General features: G+C 36.5%; 1 protein-coding gene across 5 annotated transcripts in view; it reads right to left on the bottom strand.

Annotated features, from left to right (window-relative positions):
- The window catches only part of GPD2 (glycerol-3-phosphate dehydrogenase 2), a 148,934-nt gene that overhangs the window by 62,774 nt on the left and 58,556 nt on the right, over nucleotides 1-27,604 (bottom strand). For all 5 annotated transcript variants that reach the window (XM_032286439.1, XM_032286442.1, XM_032286438.1 and 2 more), the window contains 4 exons: nucleotides 23,782-23,953; nucleotides 8,772-8,896; nucleotides 7,351-7,448; nucleotides 6,028-6,191 (listed from right to left, as the gene is read on the bottom strand). In XM_032286439.1, the coding sequence (XP_032142330.1) occupies nucleotides 6,028-6,191; nucleotides 7,351-7,448; nucleotides 8,772-8,896; nucleotides 23,782-23,953 (559 nt within the window). The remainder of the gene's footprint in view (nucleotides 1-6,027; nucleotides 6,192-7,350; nucleotides 7,449-8,771; nucleotides 8,897-23,781; nucleotides 23,954-27,604) is intronic.

Raw genomic sequence — 27,604 nt, 5'->3', positions numbered from 1 at the left:
TAAACATATCTATCTTGAAAATGTTTAAATAGCCAATTATCAAAGAAATAAAATAATGACAAATTACTAGTGGCCCCAAAAAATTAAATTGAATATTCTAAAAGTAAATATCAGTATATGTCTCCAATATGTATATTTATTTATAAATTACATAATGTATATACTGCTGTTCTTACATATTATAGACATTTGAACCATATACCAAAAGAAGGCATTTATAAGGAATTTAACTTTGAAATCGTATCTACATAGAAGTTCTAATGTGTTCTTCCTATACCTGGGTAGATGGATGTGTGCATCTCATGATGGAGGTTAACCACTCCAATTTATAAGAATTGCATTAAGAAGCAAGTAGCCCAAACTTGCTTAAAGGACTTGCTATTAATATTCTGTTTGTAAATCCACATTGTTCAGTTATCTATTCAATCTATTTCTATTATTCTGAAGAAATTAATGTCTGTCTGATTTAAAGTAGATAACACCCAGTTCATTCAACAACTCTGTTTACAAATAATGTAAATGAGGATTAAAGGCACCATCTCAAGATTTTACTTATGTTCCAGGAACTCAATGAAAAAACAAAAAACATAAGACCAAAAAATCACTTTTGTGGAACTGATAATTGATTTTTTTAGCTTTCCAAGTAGATAAAATCAACACCTTAAAAGACTTGTCTTTAACACAGGCTTTCTTTTATTAAAGTGTACAATTGTGGTTGCATGCCTAGAGGAGTAATAGCTTGCTCCTAACAAAAGAGCCTGGATTCCACAATATGCCTTTTGCCAGAGGCATCGTTCCCCAAAGCATACAGCTAACTGTATCTCCTGCTGTACCTGTAACAATTTAATTGTATAAGTCAGCCTAGTCAAGCATCTCCAGCTCATGACTGGGAGACATGAAATTCATTGTCATTATTGTCCCTGTCATTTTGGATCATTATATCCTGCTGCAGAATTTTCCTCACTTCAGTGCGTTTTTACCTCTAGGAGCCAGGGATTATAGCTGAGGTTGGGGTGGGGGCAGGACTGTGAACTACATTTACCTCAGGGGAGCCAGAGATTAAATTGGCTTTGCTCTCTCACGAGCTGAATTCATCTATTTGTATGCTATGAGTTTTAGGTTGGAATAAAAATGAATATTCTAGTGAAACCTGGGCTTTAATTCCCCCTTCGAAACATGGATGTAACCCACTTTTATTTACATTAGGAAAAGGCAATGTAATTTCTTATAGTTGCTATTTTCATATATGCGTAAGGAATACTTAGAGGCATCACTGGGTATAAAACAACAGACATCTCTGTCAATCTCTCGACTCGCAGAAAGGAAGAATTTAAAGCTGTAATTTTGTTCTTCAGTTTCATTTTGTAATGGCTTAATGGAGGTATTTAATGGTTTTTAATATTTGATGATTTTTAATGATAGCTCATTTTCTGTGTACTAGATTGGATGACTGGTGTCTAACCAGAATAGCTCCAAAGATCCACTCTGGAAACTAACAGAGGGAAAAAAAAATAAGTTCCTGAGAAAACTGGCTACCCCTAACAGCTCGTTCACATAATCTCACAGCCTGCCAAGTCACACAAGCATAACATGCTCTAAACACTTTCTTCTGACTTGGGAAAGTTGCCCTGGTCATCATACTCTACTTAGTAACTCCCATATCAGCAGTAATGGCCATGGGTCCAGCTGTGGGTCTCTGCTAGGCAAGTTAGAAAATACTAGGATGTCTCAGTCAGAAATCCAGTGAGTTGACCATATAATTAACAAAATACAAGAAGGAAATACAACTGGAGGAAAAACTGGTATGTCATTTACTATCCCAACTTTGATTTCATGTGGATTTTACTGAGAAATTTGACATTCTCTCTGTTTGCCTTTAAAAAGATGAGTTATTCCTCCATACGAGTGAATTTGGTTTTCAGTGGTTAACAATAAAATATGGCAATAAAATATAACAATAAAATATGGCAGATCATACTTATGTCATGCACAGAATAGTAACTATCATTACTACACCAAAAAGTTTGAAGGGCCAGGCGAAGTGGCTCCTGCCTGTAATCCTAACACTTTGGGAGGCCAAGGCAGGAGGATCACTTGGGACCAGGAGTTCAAGACCAGCCTGTCTCTACAAAAAATAAAAATTAAAAAAAATATATAAAATGTTGGAGGGAAAAGTGCATGGAACTTATTGTACTACCTCTATGAACTTTTGTGGGAGAACAGATTTTGCCTTCATCATATGCAATAACCATCAGAATTTACCTAGGATGAACTGTGTTAATGAGAAATTAATTTTTTTTAATCATTGTACATTTTGTACTTCAGAGGGAACATCTCACAGCCCAAATATCTCTGTATTGAAGATACCTCACAGGTCTACTCAGTGCCTGGTCCAAATTAATGGCAATGTTTACTAGTTTGTCCCACTATATTTTCACCCCATATTTCACTTTTCACTGGTGCTGAAATAAGTGTATAATATATTACTAATAAGAGTTTTTAGTTAGTAAAACCTTGTCGCATTAAAAGTTCATTTGATTATCTAGTCACAGTAGCTCATGCCTGTAATTCCAGCACTTTGGGAGGCCAAGGTGGGAGAATCCCTTGAGCTCAGGAGTTCAAGACTTGCCGAGGGAATATAGCGAGACCTTGTCTCTACCAGAAGTAAAAAACAACTAGCCAGGTATTGTGGCATGTGCTAACTATAGTCCCAGCTACTCAGGAGACTGAGGCAGGAGGACTGCTTGAGCCCCAGAGATTAGAGCTCCAGGAAGCTATGGTCATGCCACTACACTCCAGCCTGGGTGACAGAACAAGACTCTGTCTCAAAAAAAAAAAAATTAATTAATTAAAACAAAAAGCTCATTTCATTATATATGCCATTTTGTCACAAGATTCAAAATTCTCCCTTGGTGGGAGTTATAAATATTATTTCTGTTCACTTGAAAATGCCTAATTTTAAGTTATATGAATTTCACCTCAATACATTATTTTTAAAGTAAACTCAACATGGTTTCAAGAAGCCTGAATGCACCTTGAAATCACTTCAGTGACTACTGCTTTATTCTCATAATGGTAATTTATGAAGAAGAATATATATTTTTCTTGTTAAGAAAAGTTTACCTTGTAAACTACAATGTTTAGACTTGGGTTTGCAATGATAGACGTTCATATTAAAATACTTTTCCTCACTGAAATACTTTAGTAGCAGGATTATACTGTAATAACATTTTTCCAGTCAAAGGAAAAAAAAGGCATTCACTCCTTTTATTGAGCATGGATTGACTCATTTAATTCTTTATCTATATGCTCCTCTTCACCTTATTTCCAATGTTGATATTCAATTTGGTCATCATACCATGTTAGGTAAAATAAGAGTTGCCCCACGTGTGAATATAGTTGTAAAACCACAGAACTACACTGTTGCACATGCTTGTTTTGCCTCACCTCAAGTACAATATAGTTGGGCCTGTACCATTTCAGAACAAGGTCAAAAGACAAATTATTTCAAATGAGTAGAACATAATTATTTTTACTCCTTTTGTTCAAGACTTAAGATTTTACAACCAATTTCCAAAGAGCAATTTGAAAACATTTTAAATGATACCTTTTAAATTTTTCAGAAACTTTTGCTAAGCTCATAATTTTGTAACCTATAACAGGCTATAAAGATCAATTCTAGACTAAAGAATTCTTGGCTGGGGGTGGTGGCTCAAGCCTGTAATCCCAGCACTTTGGGATCCCAAGGTGGATGGATCACAAGGTCAGGAGATCGAGACCATCCTGGCTAACACAGTGAAACCCTGTCTCTAATAAAAATTTAAAAAATCAGTCGGGCGTGGTCGCACATGCCTGTAGTCCCAGCTGAGGCAGCAGAATCCTTGAACCCGGGAGGCAGAGGTTGCAGTGAGCCGAGATCATGCCACTGCACTCCAGCCTGGATGACAGAGCAAGACTCCATCTCCCAAAAGAAAAAAAAAAAAGAATTCTTTTTCCTCATGATTCTAAGAGAATGTTTCTTCTACATTGTGTAACAAAGGTTTCCCTTGGCTTCTCCATGTAGAATCAGTAAGATTCTATAATTCACAACAATGCCAAACCAATGTAAGATAGGATGTCTGACATTCACTAATACTTCTTTTTTTTTTTTTTTTTTTTTTTTGAGATAGGGTCTCTCACACTGTCCCCCAGGCTGGAGTGTAATGGTGGGATCTCAGCTCACTGCAGCTACCTCAACCCCCCAAGTAGCTGGGACTACAAATGCATGCCACCACACCTGGCTAATTTTTTGTATTTTTAGTAGAGATGAGGATTTGCCATGTTGGTCTCAAACTGGGCTCAAGCGATCTGCTGCCTCAGCCTCCTAAAGTGCTAGGATTATAGGCGTGAGCCACCTTGCCCAGCCACTAATATTTATTTTTAAAAGATTCAGATATTCACAAGCTTATAAATAAAATTAGTTAGCGCACGATACATAACAGGGTAGAGAAAATGAGTAAGGATATGAGAGGGTTTGTGCAGGATGGATTAGTAATGAGAGAAAGGCCACAAACATTCCCCTGTCAGGATGGGCAGGATGCTATTTACAGAATGCCTTCTTACTCCTCCTGGACCAAAAACCTCTTTACTATAATCACCCAATAAACTACAATAGATTAACATTAAGGGTCTGATGCAGAGAAAGCAAATTCACAGTTAAGGTTGCCCTTTAACATGTAGGCTCAATCAAGGGCACCAAAAAAAGTAGTTAAGTGGCACCCCTGTGGTGTTCAGATGCTGGAAGGCACTACAAACAGTGAATTTTCTAGCTTTTAATGTTTGGCTAAGACCCTTAACATTTTTATAATATTGTTGTTCCTAGGACATTTTCTTGACTTTGGTCCCCTTTTCCCTCCCTGCACATATACTTTTTGCATTTATATATAAAAGCCTGACAGACAGCTGACTTAGTTTAGAAATGTACCACTGAAAAGAAGAAAAAAGCATAGTAATAGCCTTGAGGACACTCCATAGTATGCAGTATAAATATCAAAGTATCCTGAAAAAAATAAAACAATAACAACAAATTCTTCTTGCTAGGAGTTTAGGTAACTAACACTAAATAGAAAAGATAATATAATGGGGGTGTGAGGGCTCACTGAGATACAGAATCTAAGCTATCCTCTGCATCATAAAATTTTTTTAAACATGTATAATTATCTGTGTTCAGCTATTTCCTTATAAATGGACACCCTTGGACTATATTCCAATCCCATGCACTCTTTAAAACTACTAGTAAAATTTTACAAATGGCTTTGGCTGTTTTGTTTTATACTATTTTGTGGTCCACCTGGAGATATATTAAGTGTTCCTTCAAATAAAAGTGTACAAAATTATATTGCACACATGCAAAAAAAAGAATGAACATTGAACACATGGTAAATGGGCACCAGGTAATGTCAGTATTAGAAAACATCTAACAACAATAAAATAAGCAATAAAAACTGAGAGCACAGTTTAACAGATGCAATGTTCATCTACCTTCATCACATAAATTATACATTCAAGAATTGTGTCCTGTGAAAAATACAAACATGTCCATTTCAGCCCAGGGGGCATTTTTTCCCTAGGTTTATAACCCCTTGAAAATAGAGGCTTCATCTAGAAAACCTAACATATCCTCAGCTGCTTTCAACATTATAATATATTCATTAGGTAAATATTCACTAGCAAACACATAACAAATTACATGGCATGAGGGTGGGGACCAAATTCATAATGAAGAGAAATGGACCAAACCAACCATGAGACACAAAGTAGAAATCGAAGAAGAAAGCAAATATGTAATATAAACAATATTAAAGGTAAAACATTATGGTTAGTTTTTCAGCCACTATTAGAGAAAATGGTGAATATGTACATGCAAGTGCGTTTGTGTGTTGTGTAAGATATATTTTTAAAGTAAGGATGCAAAATTATCTCTTTAAGAATATACTATAAGTGTCATGAGTGAAAGTATCTTGTAAGGAAAAAAAATATATTACATACCATCATAGTAGACAATTGCTCCTACCAGTTTGTCCTTTTGGAGCATTGGGAAATGTTCAAGGGCTCTTGATTTGCTGAGGACATAACTGCTTTTCAGGCAATTACTTCCTGCAACCAAATCATACAGCTTGATGCCTACCCAGTAGTAAGGTAATTGCCACCACCTACAGCATAAATGGGGGAAAGTTCTTTAGAAACAGAGTATAGCATTATTGAATATTACCTTACACTACAAGACACTTTTCATTTAAGAAAAACAAAGCATACCTTAGAAGTGGACTGTAAAAGAAACAGATTTATGTAACTATTTGACACCAACCTAGCTGAAGTCTAAAAGTAAATAAATCAATAACATTTTAAATGAATCTTCTCTGAGGCAGTTGTTCTCAACCTGGCTGAATATTAGAATTCTCTGGGGAACATTAAAAATAAATACTAATGCCTATGCCTCATAGATCCAGAGATTGATTTAACTAGACAGACTAGGGTGGGGGCCTGGATGATGACAATGTGCACCCAAGATTGAGAATAACTGGTTCAGAAAGTCTTTTTTTTTTTTTTTAATAAAGATGGGGTTTCACCATGATGGCTAGGCTGGTCTTGAACTCCTGACCTTAGGTGATCCATCCACCTTGGCCTCCCAAAGTGCTAGGATTACAGGCGTGAGCCACTGCACCCGGCCTAGAAAGTTTCAAGCAATCCCTGACAAAGGGTGAACAAAATTATAAAGAATCTGTTTCTGGCCCCCTACAACACTCATGTGGCTGAAACAGTTACGTAATCCACTTTTTCATACTACCTGAATTCCAAAGTAAGGGAACTTCATGGATAGCTCTAACAATATTAGGGAAATTGAGTTTTATAATTTATAATCTGACAACTCCTAACCAAATTTCAGCCTTGGTTAACTTGGACACTTAACATGACTCAAAATGGCTTGGGTTTCAAGTGGGTATATGGTATGTTTCAATTTTATAACAGGATACTTTAGCTCAGCAGTTTACAGTCTGCATGTGATCCTCTTACATTCCTTGGTACAAATGCAGTTGCTCATCTATATACTTTAGAAACTAGAGTAAGAAACTACTAATTACAAATACAGAACACGACCTTCTTTAAAAATCTAGAGACAGGCGAGTAGAGAGTAATTTAAGAAAAGTTACACTTTTAACTACAACAAAGGAAAATATTTAAAAAGGATTAAAGATTAGGACCAATTGGAACCAAATTACAAAATATGCATTGAGGGATTATTTCCATTAAAAATGTTGTTCTACGGAACACAGAGAAGCATATGCATGCAGGTGATATCAAAAGGCTTACTTGTAAACTGGAAGCATTATAGGCAATGGAGCTGATAAATGGGGAGCAATTTCTAGCAGGTTGGCACGCTCATGAAGGGCTTCTTTTACCATCCTATACTGAAAGGCAAAACAGAGAAAATTAGTTTGGCAGTAACAGATCATAATATTTTCAAATGGCAAATAGACACCCTGCCAACTGATTGATACACAGGAACCTTCTACCTCTGAGTGAGGATAGCTCCCTCCTAATCAAATTTCTAATAATACATCATGCTGTCAACCTCAAAGATTTTTTAGAAACCTTAACTGTATTTGCATAGGAGAAAAACATGCTGTCAGAGTTCCCAGGTGTAAGATATTTTCCTGACTTGAGTTACAAGATTATTGTAGTCATTTATCTTGCCTCCTCTGGATTGTCTCCCTTTCTCGGTTCCCCATAATATTTTTTCTGTGTAGGATAACAGATTGTTCAAATTCATGCTAAAAGTTTTCGTCTTGCCTTCACAAAACCAAGCAATGATGCTACTTAACAGTTACACAGCATTTTACAGATTATAAACAGGCTTTTGTCTTAACTGCTGTAGTCCTCATTATGCCTCTCTAAAAAGCCAGCATTGCTATTAGAACACTAATTTTACAAATAAGAAAACAGACTCATAGATGTTGAGTAAATAAGCCTGTACACATCACAAGTTAGCTGATTCTAAATCCTATGCTGTTTTCTTTGCATCTATCATGATACTGAAGAGAAATATTAGAAAAGGGGACAGATTCAAAACTGACTTGTCAAGAAAAAAAAAAGGAGACAGATTCAAAACTTGACAATGTCAAGCTAGTGCTGCTGTGTTTTTCATGTACGGAAAGCAGATAGGAAGTTCAGCAGATTTTTTTTTTTTTTACCCCTCTGGGAAATGTCATCTTCCACACTGCCTTGGCAGTTTTCAAATGGTGGCAGGCTGGACACAATAAAGTGTGACATAAGAGAAGCATGACTCAGATCATCTTTTCCTTCAGAATATGTCAGTGACAATATGAGCGTGTGACTGCAGTTGTAGTTAAGTGGATCAATTTCGCACTCCCCCTGCATTACAAGATAGCTCCTCTCAAAGTGCTTGCAAAGTAGTAATTTGGTAGCCATTGGCCAAAACCCAATCACAATTCTTAAAAGGCAACACATCCAAAAGTGATTTTGTAAATCTGCTACTTCAACATGCTTGTGAAGAAAAAGCCCCTGATTACCCATAAACATAATACTACAGGAAAGAACTGACACACCTCTCCTGAAAGACATTCCAGCAGAATAAATAGGTATTTCCAACAGAAAGAAATGCTAAAAGCCATTTAGAAAAAAAAAAAAAAAAAAAAAAAAAAACCCTGATTTAATTGGGTAGAAAAAAGCATAGTCGCAATTTTTGTTTAACAACCAGCATACACAATTACCTGCTCAATATCCAACTTCATGATGGCCTTCTGAAGATATCTCACACCACCATGGATCAATTTAGTGCTTCTGCTGCTAGTCCCTGATGAGAAATCATCTCTTTCCACAAGGGCTGTTTTTAGTCCTGTGTAACCAGAAAACCAAATTAACTTCTTAAATTACACAATTTGTATGTAATTCATTAAAGGCACTTCTCCAGGGTAGAGACAATCACAAGAAAAATTACTCTGAACATGGATAAATTTGTATTCAAAGTGCAGTACACTGTCTATATTATAATGAAGCGATTTTAGGCTCTTCCTGGGGGAAAATTCAAGCCAGAATTAGAAGCATATTACACTGTGAATAAATCACAACTAGAAAATATTACAGTGCAATTTCATGGCAGTAACATACACTGGTGCACTTAGAAAATCAAAGGAGAGACTGGCACCCAACTCTACCCATGTACAGTTAACTGAATGTTGTTGGAAACCTTCTGGAACTCTCATTCATCTCTCACTACAAGAGCCCAGACCTGTCCCACCCTCTCATCTCTGATCTACTGTAATGAATGCATCACCAATAAATCTAGACTACACTTTCTTCCTTTTTTTTTTTAATAGACGAAGTCTTGCTCTGTCATCCAGACAGAGTGCAGTGGCATGATCTCGGCTCACTGTAACCTCCACCTCCTGGTTCTAGCTGCCTGCCTCAGCCTCCCGAGTAGCTGGGACTACAGGCACGTGCAACCATGTCCAGCTAACGTTTTGTATTTTAGTAGAGATGGGGTTTCACCATGCTAGCCAGGATGGTCTCGATCTCCTGATCTCGTGATCCACCTGCTACGGTTCCCAAAGTACTGGGATTATAGGTGTGAGCCACCACGCCCGGCCAACTAGACTTCTTTCTGTGTGTTGACTTCTGTTGAGAAATGTGTCTGGAGTGGTGTTACGGTAGATGATATACAATGGGGAAAGATATCCAAGATATCAAAAGGGAGAGAGAGAAGAGAATAAGTTCTGATATTGAGGTGTTTATAGTCTAATTTAAAACCTTTGAACATGACAATATTTTAGAATTACAAAGAAAGACAAGCCAGTAAAAACGAACACAGTGCAGCGTAGCCATGAGTAAAAACTATATTCTTGCCAGGTGTGGTGGCTCACACCTGTAATCCCACCACTTTGAGAGGCTGAGGCGGGCGGATCACTTGAGGTCAGGAGTTCAAAACCAGCCTGGCTAACATGGTGAAACCCCGTCTCTACTAAAAATACAAAAAATTAGCTGGGCATGGTAGCATGCACCTGTAATCCCAGCTACTTGGGAGGCTGAAGCAGGAGAACACCACTTGAACCAGGGAGGCAGAAGTTGCAGCGCACCAAGATCACTCCACTACATTCCATCCTGGGCGACACAGCGAGACTCTATCTCAGAAAAAAAAAAAAAAGAAGAAGAATATATTCTAAATAAGGAAAGGCTGAGCAAAGATAGGTCAGTTCTAGAAGTTGTCCATGCTCCCTTTATTTGAAGGCTGCTATAGATCTCTTGGAGATAACTAGTTTTGTTTTGCTGCAGAGACATCTGCTTCTTCATGACTGGAGATGACCATCAATCAGTACTACAAGTGTCACACAGGAGCTGAAAGATGAAAGCCAAAACCCCAAAAAGACCCAAAGTATACATCCACCCCAAGCCATGAGGAACTTTCATGGCCTGGCATACTCCTGGGGGATAAGAGAATGTCATAGAATCCAATTACAATGAGAATACATAACTAGAGCAGTTGGACTCACAAAGTTCATTTAGGAGAAACCTGTGCATGTATTCAATTCAGAGTCACTTATTACATTTAATACCAAAGGGTCGTTTTTATAACTTTTAACAGTTTAAATATCGTACCCAAATGTCATCATAAAATCAGGGCAATTCCCTTGACTCAAAAGGAAGAAATATTTAGAAGCTGTGGAAAGAAAAGTAGAGAACTTTGACCCAAGGGCAAAAACTGTTAATGCCTTGACTACCTAGAAAAATAACACAAAAATTACAGGTATCATAGCCCCAGGTCACTCCTTTTAAGTATATATGCCAGAAAAAGACCTGAAAAATTCCCAACTATTAAAACCCTGGCAATGCCTAGCAAATTTAGTACGGAATATATTGACTACAGAAAAATATTAGTACACATTTTTAAGAATATTGAGAGCCAGAATACTGATGTAAGAAGTGAATTGGGCAAGGACTAGGGTGTCAAGTAGCTCACTGCTCAAAGAAAAGCAAGTAAACAAAGTGCAGCAGTTTAATAGGGATCACATTTGAAAATCCAGAAGACTCTCATCATACTCCAGGTTAGAAGTTAAATTCAGGCTATAAACCCAGAAAAATTAAATTTGCAAATCTCTTAGGAATGTACTATCTCAGTGAGCTATATTACCTTTTCTTAGTAAGTCCAACACAGAGTTCTTCTTCTAGCACTAAAATAGATCATTTTTTCTTCAGCTGAAGATCAGACGAGGGAGTTGACTTTCAAATGATATTTAAGAGCCAGATTATTTAAAATATACCTCTCTTTAAACCCTGGAATCACTGTCATGGCATCAAGATGTCTACACCATGAGAGTCAGGGAAACAAGACTGAGAAGACAAGCACCCTTCCACAGCCCACAGCTTCCTCACCTGGGCCTATCCTTAGGGATACTTACCCTAAGGTATCCTACAGGCTATGGTGGACAGATTACTTAGACAGTCTCCAGTAATCCCAGTTGCCTAGTACATCACTCCCTGCCCTGAAGTGTGGGCTGGACTAGCACCTTTCTTCTAATGAGCAGGTGAAGTGTCACTGCTGTGATTATGTCATTAAAGACTATGAAATGCTCTCTCTTTCTAGTATTCTCTCTTACCCTCCTGCTTGCTTGCTTGCTTGCTTGCTCTGGTGAAGCAAGCTGTCCTGTTGTGAGTTCAGGAACAAAGGAAGGCTCCTGGTCAACAGGTAGTGAGGAACTGAGACCTCAATCCAACAACCATGTGAGTTATTAGAAAGCACAGTCCACTATGAGAGATGCAGAGCCACTGTACCCAGCTAAGGCGCACCCAGATTCCTGACCCACTGAAACTGGCTGATGACAAACGTTGTTTTACGCCATCAAATTTTGGGGATAGTTTTGTAGTGACGCAATTCCCTGTGTGAAGATTAACTATAGCCAAGATGGGAGACATGGGAGTTTTCCTTGTAGCTGTCATCAGGAAAGACTGAGTCTACAGAGAATTATATGCTCAGGGCAAGCAGAGTGAAGAAAGGGAAAGATCATTGACAAAGCCCAGCTTAAGAAAAAGAAGGCAAATGCTTGATGTGGCCTAGCTTATCCAGGGGCTGCCTGTCACTCAGGGGCTAGAGTACAGGTACAAAGAATGGGCAAGGCAGATCTCAGAGGGCTCTTCTTACACATTCGGGTATTTGGATCTCGTCCTGTCAGCCACTGTTTCTCACAAGTAAGTAATAGCTGAATCTCTTCAAAAGGAAAATGCCTCTGAGAACATAGTTATGTGTCCTGGATCAGTTTAAGAAACAAATGTTTCATTAGAAAAAACAAGATGTGGCCAGGCATGGGTGGCTCACATCTTCAATCCCAGCACTTTGGAGGCCAAGGCAGGAGGATGATCACTTGAGCCCAGTAGACCAGCCTATGCAATATGACAAAACCCTACCTCAACCAAAAAACACAAAAATTAGCCAGGCATGGTGGCATATGCCTCTAGTCTCAACTACTTGGGAGGCTGAGGTGGGAGGATCGCTTGAGCCCAGGACACAGAGGTTGCAGTGGGCCAAGACTGCACTGCTACACTCCAGCCTGAATGACAAAATGAGACCCTGCCTCAAAAAAAAAAAAAAAAAAGAAAGAAAGAAAGAAAAGAAAAAGAAAAAACGGCTGGGCGCAGCAGCTCACGCCTGTAATCCCAGCACTTTGGGAGGCCAGGTAGGTGGATCACTTGAGGTCAGAAGTTCAAGATCAGCCTGGTCAACCCGGCAAAACCCTGTCTCTACTAAAAAAAAAAAAAATTACAAAACTTAGTCAGGCGTGGTGGCACATTCCTGTAATTTCAGTTACTCAGGAGGCTGAGGCAGGAGAATTGCTTGAACCCAGGAGGCGGAGGTTGCACTGAGCTGAGATCGCACCATTGCACTCCAGCCTAGGCGACAGAGTGAGATTTTGTCTCAGGAAAAAAAAAATATATAGCATGGACAGGCAAGCACTATTAGTATTTTTAGTATTTTACACAGTTACAAGATATCCATGCTGGGGAGCCAGAGTATGCTTGTTAATTTATCATTATAAAAAAGGAATAACATTTAAATTTTTTGTAGAAGTTCTCAGATATTGTTTTGAGAAATACTATTATGCTGCCTGTCAGGGGAACTATCTTGTTTTAAGTTGAGAAATCAGATTAAGGTTCGGAAAAGATTTCTCTGACTGCAGGAGATGGGTAGGGGTAGGGCTGGTGGCAGGAGACCTTTTAGAGGACCAGTGTCATATAACAGGAGTGGGGCAATGAAGAATCCAATCTCATAAGGCAGAGATGGTACTGAAGAGTGACATGAAGGGAAAATTTTATGGGCTGTGTTGTCAGGATGGATTTTTTTTTTTTTTTTTTTTAATTTCCCAAATTGACAGAGTGTGAGGCAGGGAACTACTCTAGGAATTAGCAAGCCATCTCAGGAGGATATTTCAGGATATTTAAGTGAGAGCTAACACTTTAAAGCTCTCAAAACTGCTTTTTCCAGTATCGGACATTTTAAAAGTTATCACATGTACTTATGTGAGAAACCTTAGTGAATACCAACAAAAGTTAAAATGGGCCTCTCTGTCAAATCAGGCTGTTTTTCTTGTCCCATTATTTCTAGTGTCAAATCATCAAGTTACCCACCAGAATTTCTGGAAAGAAATGATACTGCTCCTTCCAGAGCAAAAACTTAAAATTTTAGTTTCCAAAGTTATAGCTAAATTGATATATTAAAATGCCATGTAACATAAAAGTATTACTAAAAGTTTTCCAAGCCACAAAAAAAAACTCTAAAAATTTTCTTTAATTTTCAACTGGTATCATATCCTAATGTTGTAAATCTCTCATTTTTGTTGAATGAGAAGTAGAAAGGAGGAAAATCAAAATCAAGACATTATTAGAAGTTATAGCTATAACTCAACTATTTCTTAACTAACCAATCAACTTCAATGAAGACCATAAAATTTTTAAAGGCCTTTTGAAGTTTTTCTGTGGTTCTGTTATCTAATCTGTCCCTTTCTGTTTCAACTCTCAAAAATCCAAATTGTTTCCTCACCTTAAAAATTACTGAAATCAAATTAAGAGTTCAGTTTTCTGGTATGTTAAAGAAAGGAAGTGAAAGGAGGGAGGTATTTTATCTTCTCAGAGAGTGAACAGTATTTCTAAGTGACATTCAATGCTAGCATTTCATGTTCTTAAGTAAAATAATTAAGTCTGAAGGGCATAAAAAATAATGTTCCCAGGATTCAGGCGACTACTCCTTACTATGGATTTGAGGAGGCTGAGAAGAGATCTTCCTTCAGAATAGAAAGAGTGACCTCCTTACATTACAGGCAGGGAAGGGCTGGCCTCTCTTTGTATTGAAGGTAATTCACTAAACTAGTTCAATATTTTATACTAAGTTTTTTTTTCTTTTTCTTTTTTCTTGTTAGCAGCTACTTTTTATGGAAAGCAATAAGGTCTATCTGTATTAAGATGAACCAGAACATTTAGTGGGAGTGGAATTATCATTATTTAAGGCTTTGTTTTTATTATTGATTACTTTTAGTAGGTAGTCTGGGGAATTTTGTGACAGTAATAAAATATTAATATTTGGAGTAAAATTACTATGAAATCTTAGGCAGAATAACAAGATTAGAGAAGAACAAAGTCAACTTGAAATCTACATTCCATTCATCACCTCATCTGTTAGCAAGCTGAAATTGTATCTTCTAGGTGGGGCAAGGGGTATGAACTAACACAGCTCTTTACAGCTTTGTCTTTTCTGACCTGTGTGAGAATGTCTAATTACTTCCAACTAAACCAATTCATGATGGATCAAAACAGTTGGATGAATATAGAAGGATAATTACAATCTAAGAGGAAAAATGGTACGACATTTAACTTTCACAACATGGAATATAACAGAAGTATATTTTAATACCTTTTACTGATTATCTTATTATGCATGAAAACATGCTCAATATAATAAATGCGGAGAAGCAAAGAGAACAAAATAAAACTCTCCTGTAATCACACCACTCAGAGATAACCACAGTTGACATTTGGGTATTTAAACGTTCACATTTTCTATGCATGTATATAATCACATATGTACATTTTTGTAAAAATAGGATCATATGGCATATTTAACTTTTTCATTTAATGCTACTTATTATAAACATTTATCCATGTCAATAAATATTTTTCTATACTTTCATTTTTAACATGTGGATAGTATTTTTATGAAATATGTATAATTTATTCAATTTCTTATTTTTGAACACGGATTATTTCATTGTTTCGCTACTACAGATAATACTGCAAGATTATATTTTCATTTAAACTCTTTGTATCTTTAATTATATCATTAGAATAAATTTTAAGAAATGTCACTATTAAGGTACTTCTAAATAGAAAGGTGAGCGTAATCACTCTGAAATAAGTATCAGAAACACCAAGATAATAATACACAAATCAAAAAATTTAAAACAGTTTGTACATTAGCACTATAAGAACAGGTAGTAAAGCCACATGCTGCATGAAGAAAAAAAGATATAGTTGTTTTTTTTTTTTTAAGGTGAGTTTATCTTTCTTTAGAAAAGCTTTGGGCACTTAACTTTGGATTTCAGGCAGCTATTGCCATTAATAAGAAAAGGGACTAAACTGAAGGCTGAACATTTTATGGGAGGGATCAATTCCTCTAAAATATTATACTCTTATAAAGCCGCAAAGTAATCCCGACTTGTTAATCCTCATGATCAGGATACTATGCTTTGGCCTGGCATTTTCTAAAAGCGAATGTTAGCATTTTATATAAGCGTATGATATTGAATTGGTTATTTAATATCTATTTCTATGTTTATATTAGAAAAGAGATAAATTATATTAGAAAATAGATCAATAGAGATATGATGTTTTTAGAACATATCATTAACATACTTTGTGTTCGTTAAGTACACACATGATTATGGAGTCCCAAAAGTGTATTAGGCTGTAACAATTGCAATAACAGAGTTTTGAGGAATAAGGGAGTTGCTGCTTTATAATACCAAAGTTTTTATTTTCACTTTGGTATTATAAAAAATACCCAACGTTTATCACTTCTCAGCCTTTTGGCTAAGATCAAGTGTAAAAAATACCCTGGTTCAAAGAGAGGAAGAATATCCAAATAATATAGAAAGGCGAAAAGAGAAAATAATGAAAAAAACTATACTAATGATTTCCTGGTTTCCTAGTTACAAAATCCAAAGGTAAACAATGTTAACTATTAAAACTCTCTTACGTATTTTATCAGAAACTTTTCTATGCTTACTAAAGAACACAATCTGATACCACCTCACTTTAAAAATAAGTAAAAATTAGCAACTATTCTTCACAACTTGCTTTTTGTAAATTTATAACACATCTTAGCCATTTTCCCTGTAAATGCTTACACATCTATCTCTTTTCAATAACTTAATATGTCCCAATTAAGCCAGACTCCAATTTTTTGCCATTATAGATATTGTTATAAATAAAATTCTGAGCAGTATGACATTTAAGCTCAACTATGAACTCTTCTTCTCCAAACACAGAAAATTATATACACATATATTTTAAAGGACATAATTGACTCAAAAATAAGATTAAAACTCCATGGACCCGAAATGAAGTAGAAACTCACAGCAGAATATTTAAAACCAAAATCTTCTTTCTTGCTAGGTACAAGGTCTAAAAATGGGCAAAGGCAATCAAGATTTCAGTTACTAAAGGGTAAGATGAATACAATTACCCATTAGAAGCAAAGGTAACGAAGCCAGAGGAGCACTTGAATGCTAGGACTGAAGAAGGTCTCTACCTCTTGTGCAAGGAGGTTGACAAGCTTCTCGACCACTCTCTGGGCCCAGGAAGCAGAAAGACAGACACAGCCTTGGCATCAGCACCAGAGCCAAGGCACCACTTGTCTCCGCTGCTAGTCTGTAAGGTCCCCAAAATCAAGATTCCCCAAAGGCAGGAGTCTTTGGTTCCAAGAAAAGTCCCTGATGGTACTTAAGGATGGTCACTACTATAGCTACAGGGTTGAAGGTATGGAAAAAGAGCATGATACAAAACTGATCTAATAAGGGCATAAAGGGGGAAGAGAAGCAAAACAAAAAACATGAAAGCTGAAAAAAATACAAAGTAAATGCACATGGAATCAAAATAAATGTAAATGGATTCAACTCACCAATTAAAAGACAGTCTATTAAGCGTAAAAAGAAATAAAATAAGTAAATGAAATCTAGCTATATACTATTTGTTACAGATATGCCATAATAAAAGGATTTAGAAAAGTTTAGAATGGCTAGGTACAGTGACTCATGCCTGAAATCCCAACACTTTGGGAGACCAAGGTGGGAGGATCACTTGATCTCCGGAGCTCTAAAACAGCATGGCAAAAAATTAAAAAACTCATCAGGCCTGGTGGCACACACTTTAAGCCCCAGCTGCTCAAGAGTCTGAGATAGGAGGGTCTCTTGAACCCAGGAGGTTGAGTCTGCAGTAAGCTATGACGGAGCCACTGCACTCCAACTTGGGCAACAGAGTGAGACTCTGTCTCTAAAAACAAAACAAAACAAAAGTTGAAAAAAACACAGATGAACCCTATCTGTTTGCTATTTTATAAATATTTTCCAAATTTCACGTTTTCACTTTTATATCTTTAGTCATGGATACATTTCAATTTTTATATAATCAAAATTTAGCAGGCTTTTCCTTTATGGCTTTTTGGTGTCATACTTAAAAACAACTTTCCTCCCCCATTTTTTAAACTTCACATATACTTTCTTCTAATAGTTTTATGATGCTTTAGTGTTACATCTTTGATTCACATGGAATATGATAAAACAATATATATGTATACATAGACACACACACACTTTTGTATATATAAAAGTGTATATATATATATACACACATACATATATAATGATGACAGTTTTGTAATGCTACATTTACCATATTCTAAACTTCGTGTATTGAAAGACTGATAAATAGAATGATTTATAGACTTCATGACTGATTCTCTATTCCTTTACCAGACTATTTTAATTATAATAGGTTTAGAAGACACTTGAGTATTTGATAGGTCTCTACTTCCTTTATCAGTAGTCTTTTTCAAAATTAGTCTGGTAAATCTCACAGGCATAGTTCTCTATTTAAAGTTTTGTAGTTTCTTAAGTCGATTCCCCTGACTCTGGCCAAAGGAAAGCATTATATTAATTAAAATTATGTTACATTTCCAGATTTATTTTAAGAGAAATTTGCAATCTAGTATAATTAGCAGTGTCCAGCAAACAGCAAACTTTCACTTCCTGCAATTCTAGCTTCTGAAATGGAATTTTCTCATACCTTCATGGTGGAGGGGTGGGGACTGTAATTCTCAGAATGTACAATCTCCAAGGTTCTCCCTTTTCTGCATTTATACTGCAGTGCACACACTTCCTTTCTTTCCTAAACTTTTATTTATAGAGAAGAATGTTTTTATTATCCTCCATTTATGCTTAAGAAACTTGAGGCTCTCTGTAAGGTTAAGCCACTTGTTGAAGGTCACAGAGGTAGTAAACAATGAAACCAAGATATGACCTAAGTTCATTCTAATTGCATAATATGAGTCCTTCGTCACTGCGCTATACTGCCTTAGACTGAAGGGAATTATAGTGGGAATTCAAGAACTGCTACCTAAATGCCATTTATAAAAGTGTCCATTTCTAAATAAGAGAACTGCAATTAATATTTTGCTCCAGAAACAGGCAGTCTTCTCTGGTATTTGAACTGAAGACAAAAAGGTTAAGTTTTATACATCAGATTTTATTTTATCTTCTACAGATCCACCCAAGAATGCAAATACATCAGATTTTAAACCAAAAATGTACTAGGTAATACCAGATCCATACAGGTAAAGTCACATAAAAGAACATAAAAAGCTAAAGAGAACACCCTGAAGAAGCTAAGGGAGTGAATGTATTTATCAGATTCTTTTCTGGCTTCCTTTAGGAGCAAAGTGCCCACAACTGGGCTTTTAGGATGTGCTTCTGTCCTGGAACGGGACACAGAGGTGATTAACAGTGAAGCAATTTCTATTGATCCTAGAGAACTGCAAGAGAATGTAACGAGAATTCTGCATATTGTTTAAAAAATAATATTCCCAAATGAAAAAATGAAAATTGATTCCCAAGAAAATGCAGATGATAGGAATGCAAATAAATGTTCATTATGAAGACTCCATGACTTTTTGTTGTCCCTCTATAGTCTTTGTTTATCCAATACTAAAATTGCATTTGGGCACAGTATTTTATCAAAAAGCCTGTGCAAACATTTTTGTACAAGTCCTTTAACATCTAGTGGTTCCCCCCAAAACTCTGATGTCCTGAAAAATCTAATTATTACTGGTAACTTTAAAAGATCACAGTAATTTATTTTTGTCAAATGTGACTAAAGATTAATGGATACAATCAGGAATAATTTGGTAAAAACATATCAAATGCAGAGAAAGCAAAATTTGTTGTTAAGTGAAGCATCAAATATAATAAAAGAGCAAATTCCATGAATGAACAGCAACAATGCACAATTCATTAACCAAATGTCCATGATTATTTCACACTTCAGAGGGCCACTGATATGATCAGGAATTATAGTAAACGGATAAATATAGATTACCTTCAGCCATCTCTTTATAAATTTTAATTATAAACACTACCCCCAGAGGGCTACCAGTATAATAAAAGAAATACAAACTAAGGTTTGCCCATCCTTTTTATAAATCATAATTCCACATATATAAAATAAAACAGGCAATTATCTTAAGACCGCAATTAACATGCCAAGATACGTTAAAAATACATCATTTTCTTAGCTATTACTAACTGTAAAAATGAAAAACCTGATCAACTTTCAGTCTCTGGAAACTCTTATCTATTCTTATCTATTCAAAATCATCATCATTATCATCACCACCACAACTATCATCATCTACAATCATCTGTTAATATACTAGTTAATGCCTTGCTCACTACTGAATGCCCTTCACTGCCAAAAGAAAAAGTTTATTTGTTCAACAAATGGTGATAAACTGTTGTTTCTTGAAATCAAGGCCACATCATCCTAGTCTTCCTATTCTCAGAGCTGGTTCAGAACTTGGACAAATAGTATTGTTTTAAATAGAAAAAAAAAAAAAAAAAAAAAAGAAAAAGAAAACACCTGAAAATGACCTAAAGAATAACTAATAAGAACATCATTGCAATGAGTTTTTCCAAAAAGTTATTAAATGAAAATAAATAAAATGGAATTTTGCCATTAAAAATCATGAATATTATATACATGTAAAGATTGACATAAATATACTACTATTTGAAAGAAACACACTGCAAAAAAGAAATATAACTTTGTCTATTTTTTAAATATATATAAATATACACAGTATACAAAGGCAAACATAGTGAGACTTTTCAGAAGGTGAAAAAGAATAAAAGTCACTTAATGATTGCCTTATTATTATTGCACTTGAAGTCCTGCAACCCAACCTTTAACTCTTCCAGGAAGCCTGGCTTTGTAACTTTCCTTATGACCCCCTATCAGCTCCAGGCCTACATTTAAACAACTTCCTCCGTGTTCATAGACTCTTGTCTCATTTTCTCTTTTTATCATTGATATCCAGTCAGTCTCAACTCTGGATTCTATGTGACTATTTTCTGTATTTACACATGTCTAATGTGTAAATTTATTATCCACATTGGACATGTCCAGTATTACTGTACACACACACACACACACACGCACACACACACATGTCTAATGTGGATAATAAATTTACATTTCCTACGACAGCAAAGAAACTCCTATTTCCTATTACATTCTCTGCAATGACATTCCTTACTCCCACCCATAGGTAGAACATCTCATCTTGTATTTTTTTAAGAACAGCTCTTCATACTCACACAAACTCTTTATGTCTTAGAATCTTTACCCTTTGTTTCTGTCTCTCAGAAACAAGTCTCTAAGCTTCCTGCTAAAACCAAGACACATCTCTGATATCTCTTTCCTTGTGTTTTCACAAGACCGTGTTTCACATGTTTGCCTTCTACTACTATTAGGTTGGTACATGACATTTAAAAGTAATGATAAAAGCCACAATTACTGCCGGGCGCGGTGGCTCAAGCCTGTAATCCCAGCACTTTGGGAGGCCGAGGCGGGTGGATCACGAGGTCAACAGATCGAGACCATCCTGGTCAACATGGTGAAACCCCGTCTCTACTAAAAATACAAAACATTAGCTGGGCATGGTGGCGTGTGCCTGTAATCCCAGCGACTCAGGAGGTTGAGGCAGGAGAATTGCCTGAACCCAGGAGGCGGAGGTTGCGGTGAGCCGAGATCGTGCCATTTCACTCCAGCCTGGGTAACAAGAGTGAAACTCCGTCTCAAAAAAAAAAAAAAAAAAGCCACAATTACTTTTGCACCAACCTAATAACTTGCATATTAAGGTTCTCCCCCAGCACTGACTTTTTCCCCTGAGTCTACAGAAATATTCAGATTGCTCTTAACTTTACAAAAAAAGAAAATAGGAAAAGAAAAAAGGCTGTCTCCCTTCTTTATATCCTACCACACCATCAAGTTACCTCCTTTCTATTTCCTTTTTCTCCAACTCTCTTGAAAGCTTATGCTCAGGACTTCAGCACAGTGTATCCACTCCCCATCACCAAACCTTAAGGCTTATTTCCAAGTGGTCTATTCAATAAAGCCCAAAGGCTTTCTCATAGCACAACAGACCCAGCCCTGCCTTTCCACTCATCTCATGTTCTCTCATATATAGCCTCAATGCTCCAAATTACAACACATGCTGTCTCCCACACACACTGATTCCATCGTGTTCCTCCTGCACATTTTCTCAGACTGGACACTTTGAGCAAGCAATGTTTGCCTATTAAAATGTTACCTTTGCCAAATAGCATAAGTAAACTCCCAGTCGTGAGCATTCTATGTAGAAATGACTACCCTCATCTTTCAGTGTCCATAATGGCCCTGGGCCTTTTCAAGGGCCACATTCACATATTCTCTATCACATAATCTGGTCTGTGCAAACAAGCATGATAGAACTGTGGGCACCCTAACAGCACCACCTCTATCAATCATCTTTGTACACTCATGCAGCATATTCCCATGCTTACAGCAGGCACTCAGCATATATTTATAAAACCAAAATAAAAAGGATGGCTATATATTTTAGTACATAGCATGAAAATACTTGGCTATACCAAGAAATATACTTTCCTGAATCCTATTGGGGAAATGATCCTCTTTGATATAGAAAATCATCGCCTAGTAAATTCTAATTCCTAGGAGGTGTAGTCCCAAATAAGACCTCCCATTATGTTGGGAATGTGTCCCCTCCTTCCACCTTCTTTCCCAGGTCTCCAGGGGGAAAAAGTTGAATCCAAGTTATTTTGAGAAAACTATTCTCAAGATAACTGTTCTTGAAAACTATTGAATAGTTGGAAAGCCACTCTCAAACTGTTCTTCCAATAGTCCTTAGTGTATCAAGGTTAACCTGGCTCAAATTGTATTTCATGGTAGGAGACAGAAAAATTTATAAAAATTAGAGTCAACTCTGTAACACAGATTAGACGTCCTGTGCCTATATTTTGAACTTGCCATTATTTAATGTTGACAAAAAGGACTTAGGCTGTGAGGTCTGCATGGACCAAAACCTGAATCTGAGTCCTGTGAAATCACAGTAATCTAGCGTACGTGTGTGTGTGTGTGTGTGTGTGTGTGTGTGTGTGTGTGTGTAGACCTCATTAAATTCATTTTAACTTCCGTAAGAGTAGATTCCACCAGGTACATAAAGTAACTAAATCTAGAGTGGCTGTAGTAGTAATGTAATTGATCTGAGAAGAATTATTCCATCTAATAAATCATTCCCATGGAGTATTAAAATATAATAAATATTGAACTTTATATGGAAACCAAAATAGTGCACAGTCAAAATTCCTTGCAGCAGTATCCTACTCAATTCGAGACATCTGAGAATACCACAATGGAGTCCTTCCCCAGGACAATTGGTTCTGAAAGTCTTTTACATTAATGTTAGTAATAGCAGTTATAATACTATCTGTAATTTACTGAGCTTCTACTTTGTGGGACAAGTACTGTTCTAAGACTCTTCATGATTAGCACATGTAACGCTCACAACAATCATTCAAAGAAGGTACTTTTTTCCTCAATTGAAAGACAAGGGAACTGAGACATATATAATTTTAAAAAAGAACATCAAATTAATAAATTCATAAGAATATAAAATTTTCTTTTTAAATAAATTCATTGAAGTGAAATGAGTTATATCTCATTTTAAAGTTGTGCAGTGCCTGTATTTCAAAAACTCTGAAGGTGCTTCGTTAAAGATGGAAAATTTGGAAACACAAACAGAAATGTGATCTCACTATTATAGAGTGTATATTGTGTATTTATACTGGGGAGAAAGGACGAAGAGTTATCCACCTCAAGACTTACCTCTGAGCTGAACAATGAGAACACACAGAGACATGGCGGGGAACAACATACACTAGGGCCTTTGGGGTAGGACAGGGGGTGGGAGAGCATCAGGATAAATAGCTAATGCATGCGGGGGTTTAATACCTAGGTAATGGGTTAACAGGTACAGCAAACCACCATGGCACACGTTTAACTATGTAACAAACCTGCACATCCTGCATATGTACCTCAGAACTTAAAATTAAAAAGAAAAAAATGACTTACCTCTGGTGACAGCATCCAGCGCACAGCCACTTCCTGTTGCTCCTCCTCCAATAACAAGGATATCAAATTCAGATGTATTTTGTAAGGTCAGTAGTTGAGCTTCTCTGGAAGGAGGCTCCCTGTTAACTGGTTCAGAAATGCAGTCCGCAGCTTTAACATAGGCCAGGTTCATCTGATGTAAAAGCAAATCATTTTCAGTTGTCCATTTGGAATGTCAATTCAACAAATTTTACAATATACTAAAAGGAGATTTGTAATGAAAATAAGGAATATAAGAGCTGGAGAGAGTTCACAGTCTACATAGGGTTATAGGACCAACTGCCTTGGGGGAAAACAATCCTTAAATTTCTCAGTGTGTTTCTTTTCATAAATCACAACTCTTTAGCCACAGGACACCTGGTTTGAGAGTCAATATCTCAGCTGCTTATTTTAGCTTCATATACAGCCAAGTTTAATTATTCACAACACTGTAGAGCAATTCTCAAATACTTTATCTAAGGCAATTTATAGGGGAACATAAGGAGATGTTTTACCCAGTACTGGCAATTCATTCAGATAACATTTTAAAGTGGTGAAGGGGTAAAAAGAACTTCATGTCTTTCTGCAGTTTTTTAAAAGCATACGTTCTTTATTCCTCAGTTCTCCTGACAAAAATATATTCTAGTGTTGGGGGTATATAAGTTTAAGTCAGTACAATTAAAAAGAATTTATTTAACAGAAGGTACAAAATAATCAGCTATGTTTAATGTGAATTATATTTTTCAGGAAATTTAGTCAGACTTCCTTATTAAATATTTTAATATAAAACTATAGATTTTATATATTAATGTATAAATTTACATGTTCTGAAAATATAAATATACTACTACACTTTGTTGGGGTTTTTGTTTTTTGTTTTTTTTTTTTTGATACAGGGCTTCAGTCTGTTGCCCAGCCTGGGGTGCAGTGACACTATCACAGCTTACTGAAACCTCAACCTCCCCAGGCTCAGGTGATCCTGCCACCTCAGCCTACAGAGTAGCTGGGACTACAGGTGTGTGCCACCATGCCTAGCTAATTTTCCTGTTTTTTGCAGAGATGGAGTTTCACCATGTTGCCCAGCCTGGTCTCTAACTCCTGGGATGAAGCGATCCACCTGCCTCTCAGCCTTCCCAAGTGCTGAGATTATAAGCATGAGCCACTGGACCCAGCCCATTATCACAGTTTTTATAAAACTTCAACAGTGATAGCCCTCCTAAAAAATAATGACCTTCCATATTTCTAATTAAACAATGTAGCTTATCATCCTAAATCAAAAATGATACTGGACTTTAAAAATAAGTAGTTGCCAGAAGGCAGAATGGGGTCTGTTTTTTTCCAAAATTTGCTAATACTAGGTTTGTTCACTATTGCAAACAGTACTGGGCAGCACTGCTCTATTAGTGTTCCATAGATACGTGACTTCCATTTTCTTTTCTTCAAATCACAGCATCACTGCAATCCATGACGGTGATGTTTTTCCTATTCTGCTGCAGGAGCCCCATATGAAACTCTAAGCCAACAGGCCAAAGTTTGTGCAAGAGGAGGTAATCTCAGGTGTTACCAAGAGCTTATTCTAATCACCCAAAATAAGTGATATTTTAAAAATTCATTCAAATAAGATAAACCAACTTACAGCTGCATTTAATTATCAGGCCTATTGGATTTCTATGAAAGTAAACCTAGAAGCCACTGGGTATACTGAAAGAAACCTGGATTAGGGTCAGAGGGTCCCAGCCTGGGTTTTAGCACTTGGTTGCCAGAAATGTTAACTGATAATTCATTATCTCTGGTTTATTCACGTGTAAAATGGCGATTAAAAACCCCTGTGATTTCTCCTTGTATCTCTGGATTATCCTCAGTCTGAATGGAATAATAATCTGAAAGTCATTGGTAAATGACAAAGTAACCACCAGAGTTATTGCTGTTATTACTCTCTTAAATAATTTAATCTTTTAGTAGCATATAATTAGGAACTTTCAAAATATGTTTTACTAAGTTTCATAAAAACAAAAAGTTATTATCAGGCTACAGATTCCGACATCAAACCACAAAATCTTCTTTTTCATAGAGCTTCTTTTAATTATCTATTGATAATCACATTACCATTTTTACCTTTATATATGTTCAGTTTGTTAACTAAATAAATATAACCAGTAGGTACTACAGGGAACATAACATATTTCAATTTTGGTCTTTGCCTTCCATCATCTAATGAAAAGAAATATATATATATATATATATATACACACACACACACACACCACACACATACTATACATACACACAAACACACACACACACACACACATATACATATACATAACAAGTACATAGAAAGAATGAATGCCAAACTACAGGGGGAAAAACACCAGGCTATGACCACTCAGATGAGGGAGGGAGAGTCTTTCATTTGAGGGTTTGTTGCGCCATGACAGATGGGTAAGACTTGGACATGAGACTGACAAGTGACTAAACTGCCAGAGCGTTTTCACACATCAAAAAAATTGCTGACATTTTGTGCTTGGTAAGTTTTCGAGAAATACTTGAGAAATAAGTTTGAAGACCATATTATGATATAGTTCATTAGAACTTGGTAATACTAAAAGCCCCCATTCTATGCTAACTGTGAACATTAATCTTGACTGAGTTTCCCCTTCATCAAGTTTGTTAGATCTGAAAGGCATCACTAGTGTGTGAGGATCTCACTCCATTGACAACATCGTTTCTCCTATATTCACCCCTCCTTCGTCCTTCTCATCAGCAAGCTCTAACCTATCTCACACTTAACAATAATAAACACCTCTTACATGCGTCTCCAACAACTATTCTAAAAATTCCTGAAAGACCTGTAAAACTTAGTTTTCTACTGCCTTACTCCTTACTCCTCACACTCACTCTAATCTGAATTTTCATATACACCCAACCACTACCAACAACCACAAAACTGACTAAATGCCAACTATGCTACCAAATCCAATAAATGCACAACTGATTGTTCACTCACCTGCGTATCTTGGGGACAACTCTCTCTCTCTCTCTCTCTCTCTCTCTCTTTCTCTCGCCTCTTTGAACCACACTCTCTTAGCTTACTTTGTATGTCACTCTACTGCCCAAAATTAAACACCAGATTTCCTCTTAGGTCAATCACTCTCCTCAGATCACTCTCCTCAGATCACTAAGAACTCAAAAGAGAGAGAGAGAGAAAATACCTTATCATCAAATATCCTTTATAACACAATAATTTCTAATTTTGTTCCACCATTCAGGAACCCAGATCTTACACTGCCTACTTGGGACCTCCATTTGGATGTCTTACATATATCTCAAAATTGGTCCAATCACTTTATCTCCTCAAACCTTTTTCTCTGTCAGTGTTCCTCATCTCAGTAAGGGCATCATTATACACGTAGTTGCTTATGCCAGAAATGCAGAATCATCCTTGACAGCTCCTACTCTCTTAAGTCCTGTATCTGGCCAATCACTGAGTTTATCAATTCTGTCTTTTAAAAAATTTCCACGTCTAGTCACTTCACCTCCACTGCTACCTCTCAAATCAAGGTATCTTCCCTCTCCCCTGTACTAACATGATATTCTCCCAAAGGCGTTCACACATTTACCCAGCCTCCTTCCATATCATTTTCTACAGTACAACTGGAGTGATCATTTAAAAACCCAAACAATGTCATTTCTGTGTATAAAACCCTTCGAGAGCTTCCAACTGAATATATCTCTACTCAGGTTTCCAAGAGTCTTCATGGCCTTTTACAATAGCTAAAATCAAAGAAAAAAAAAGGGGGGGGAT

Source organism: Sapajus apella, unplaced genomic scaffold (genome assembly GCF_009761245.1).
Source record: "Sapajus apella isolate SASKATOON/1434 unplaced genomic scaffold, GSC_monkey_1.0 scaffold18, whole genome shotgun sequence".
In the NCBI taxonomy this organism is placed as follows: Eukaryota; Metazoa; Chordata; class Mammalia; order Primates; family Cebidae; genus Sapajus; species Sapajus apella.
This window is presented reverse-complemented; position numbering and strand designations above follow the sequence as displayed.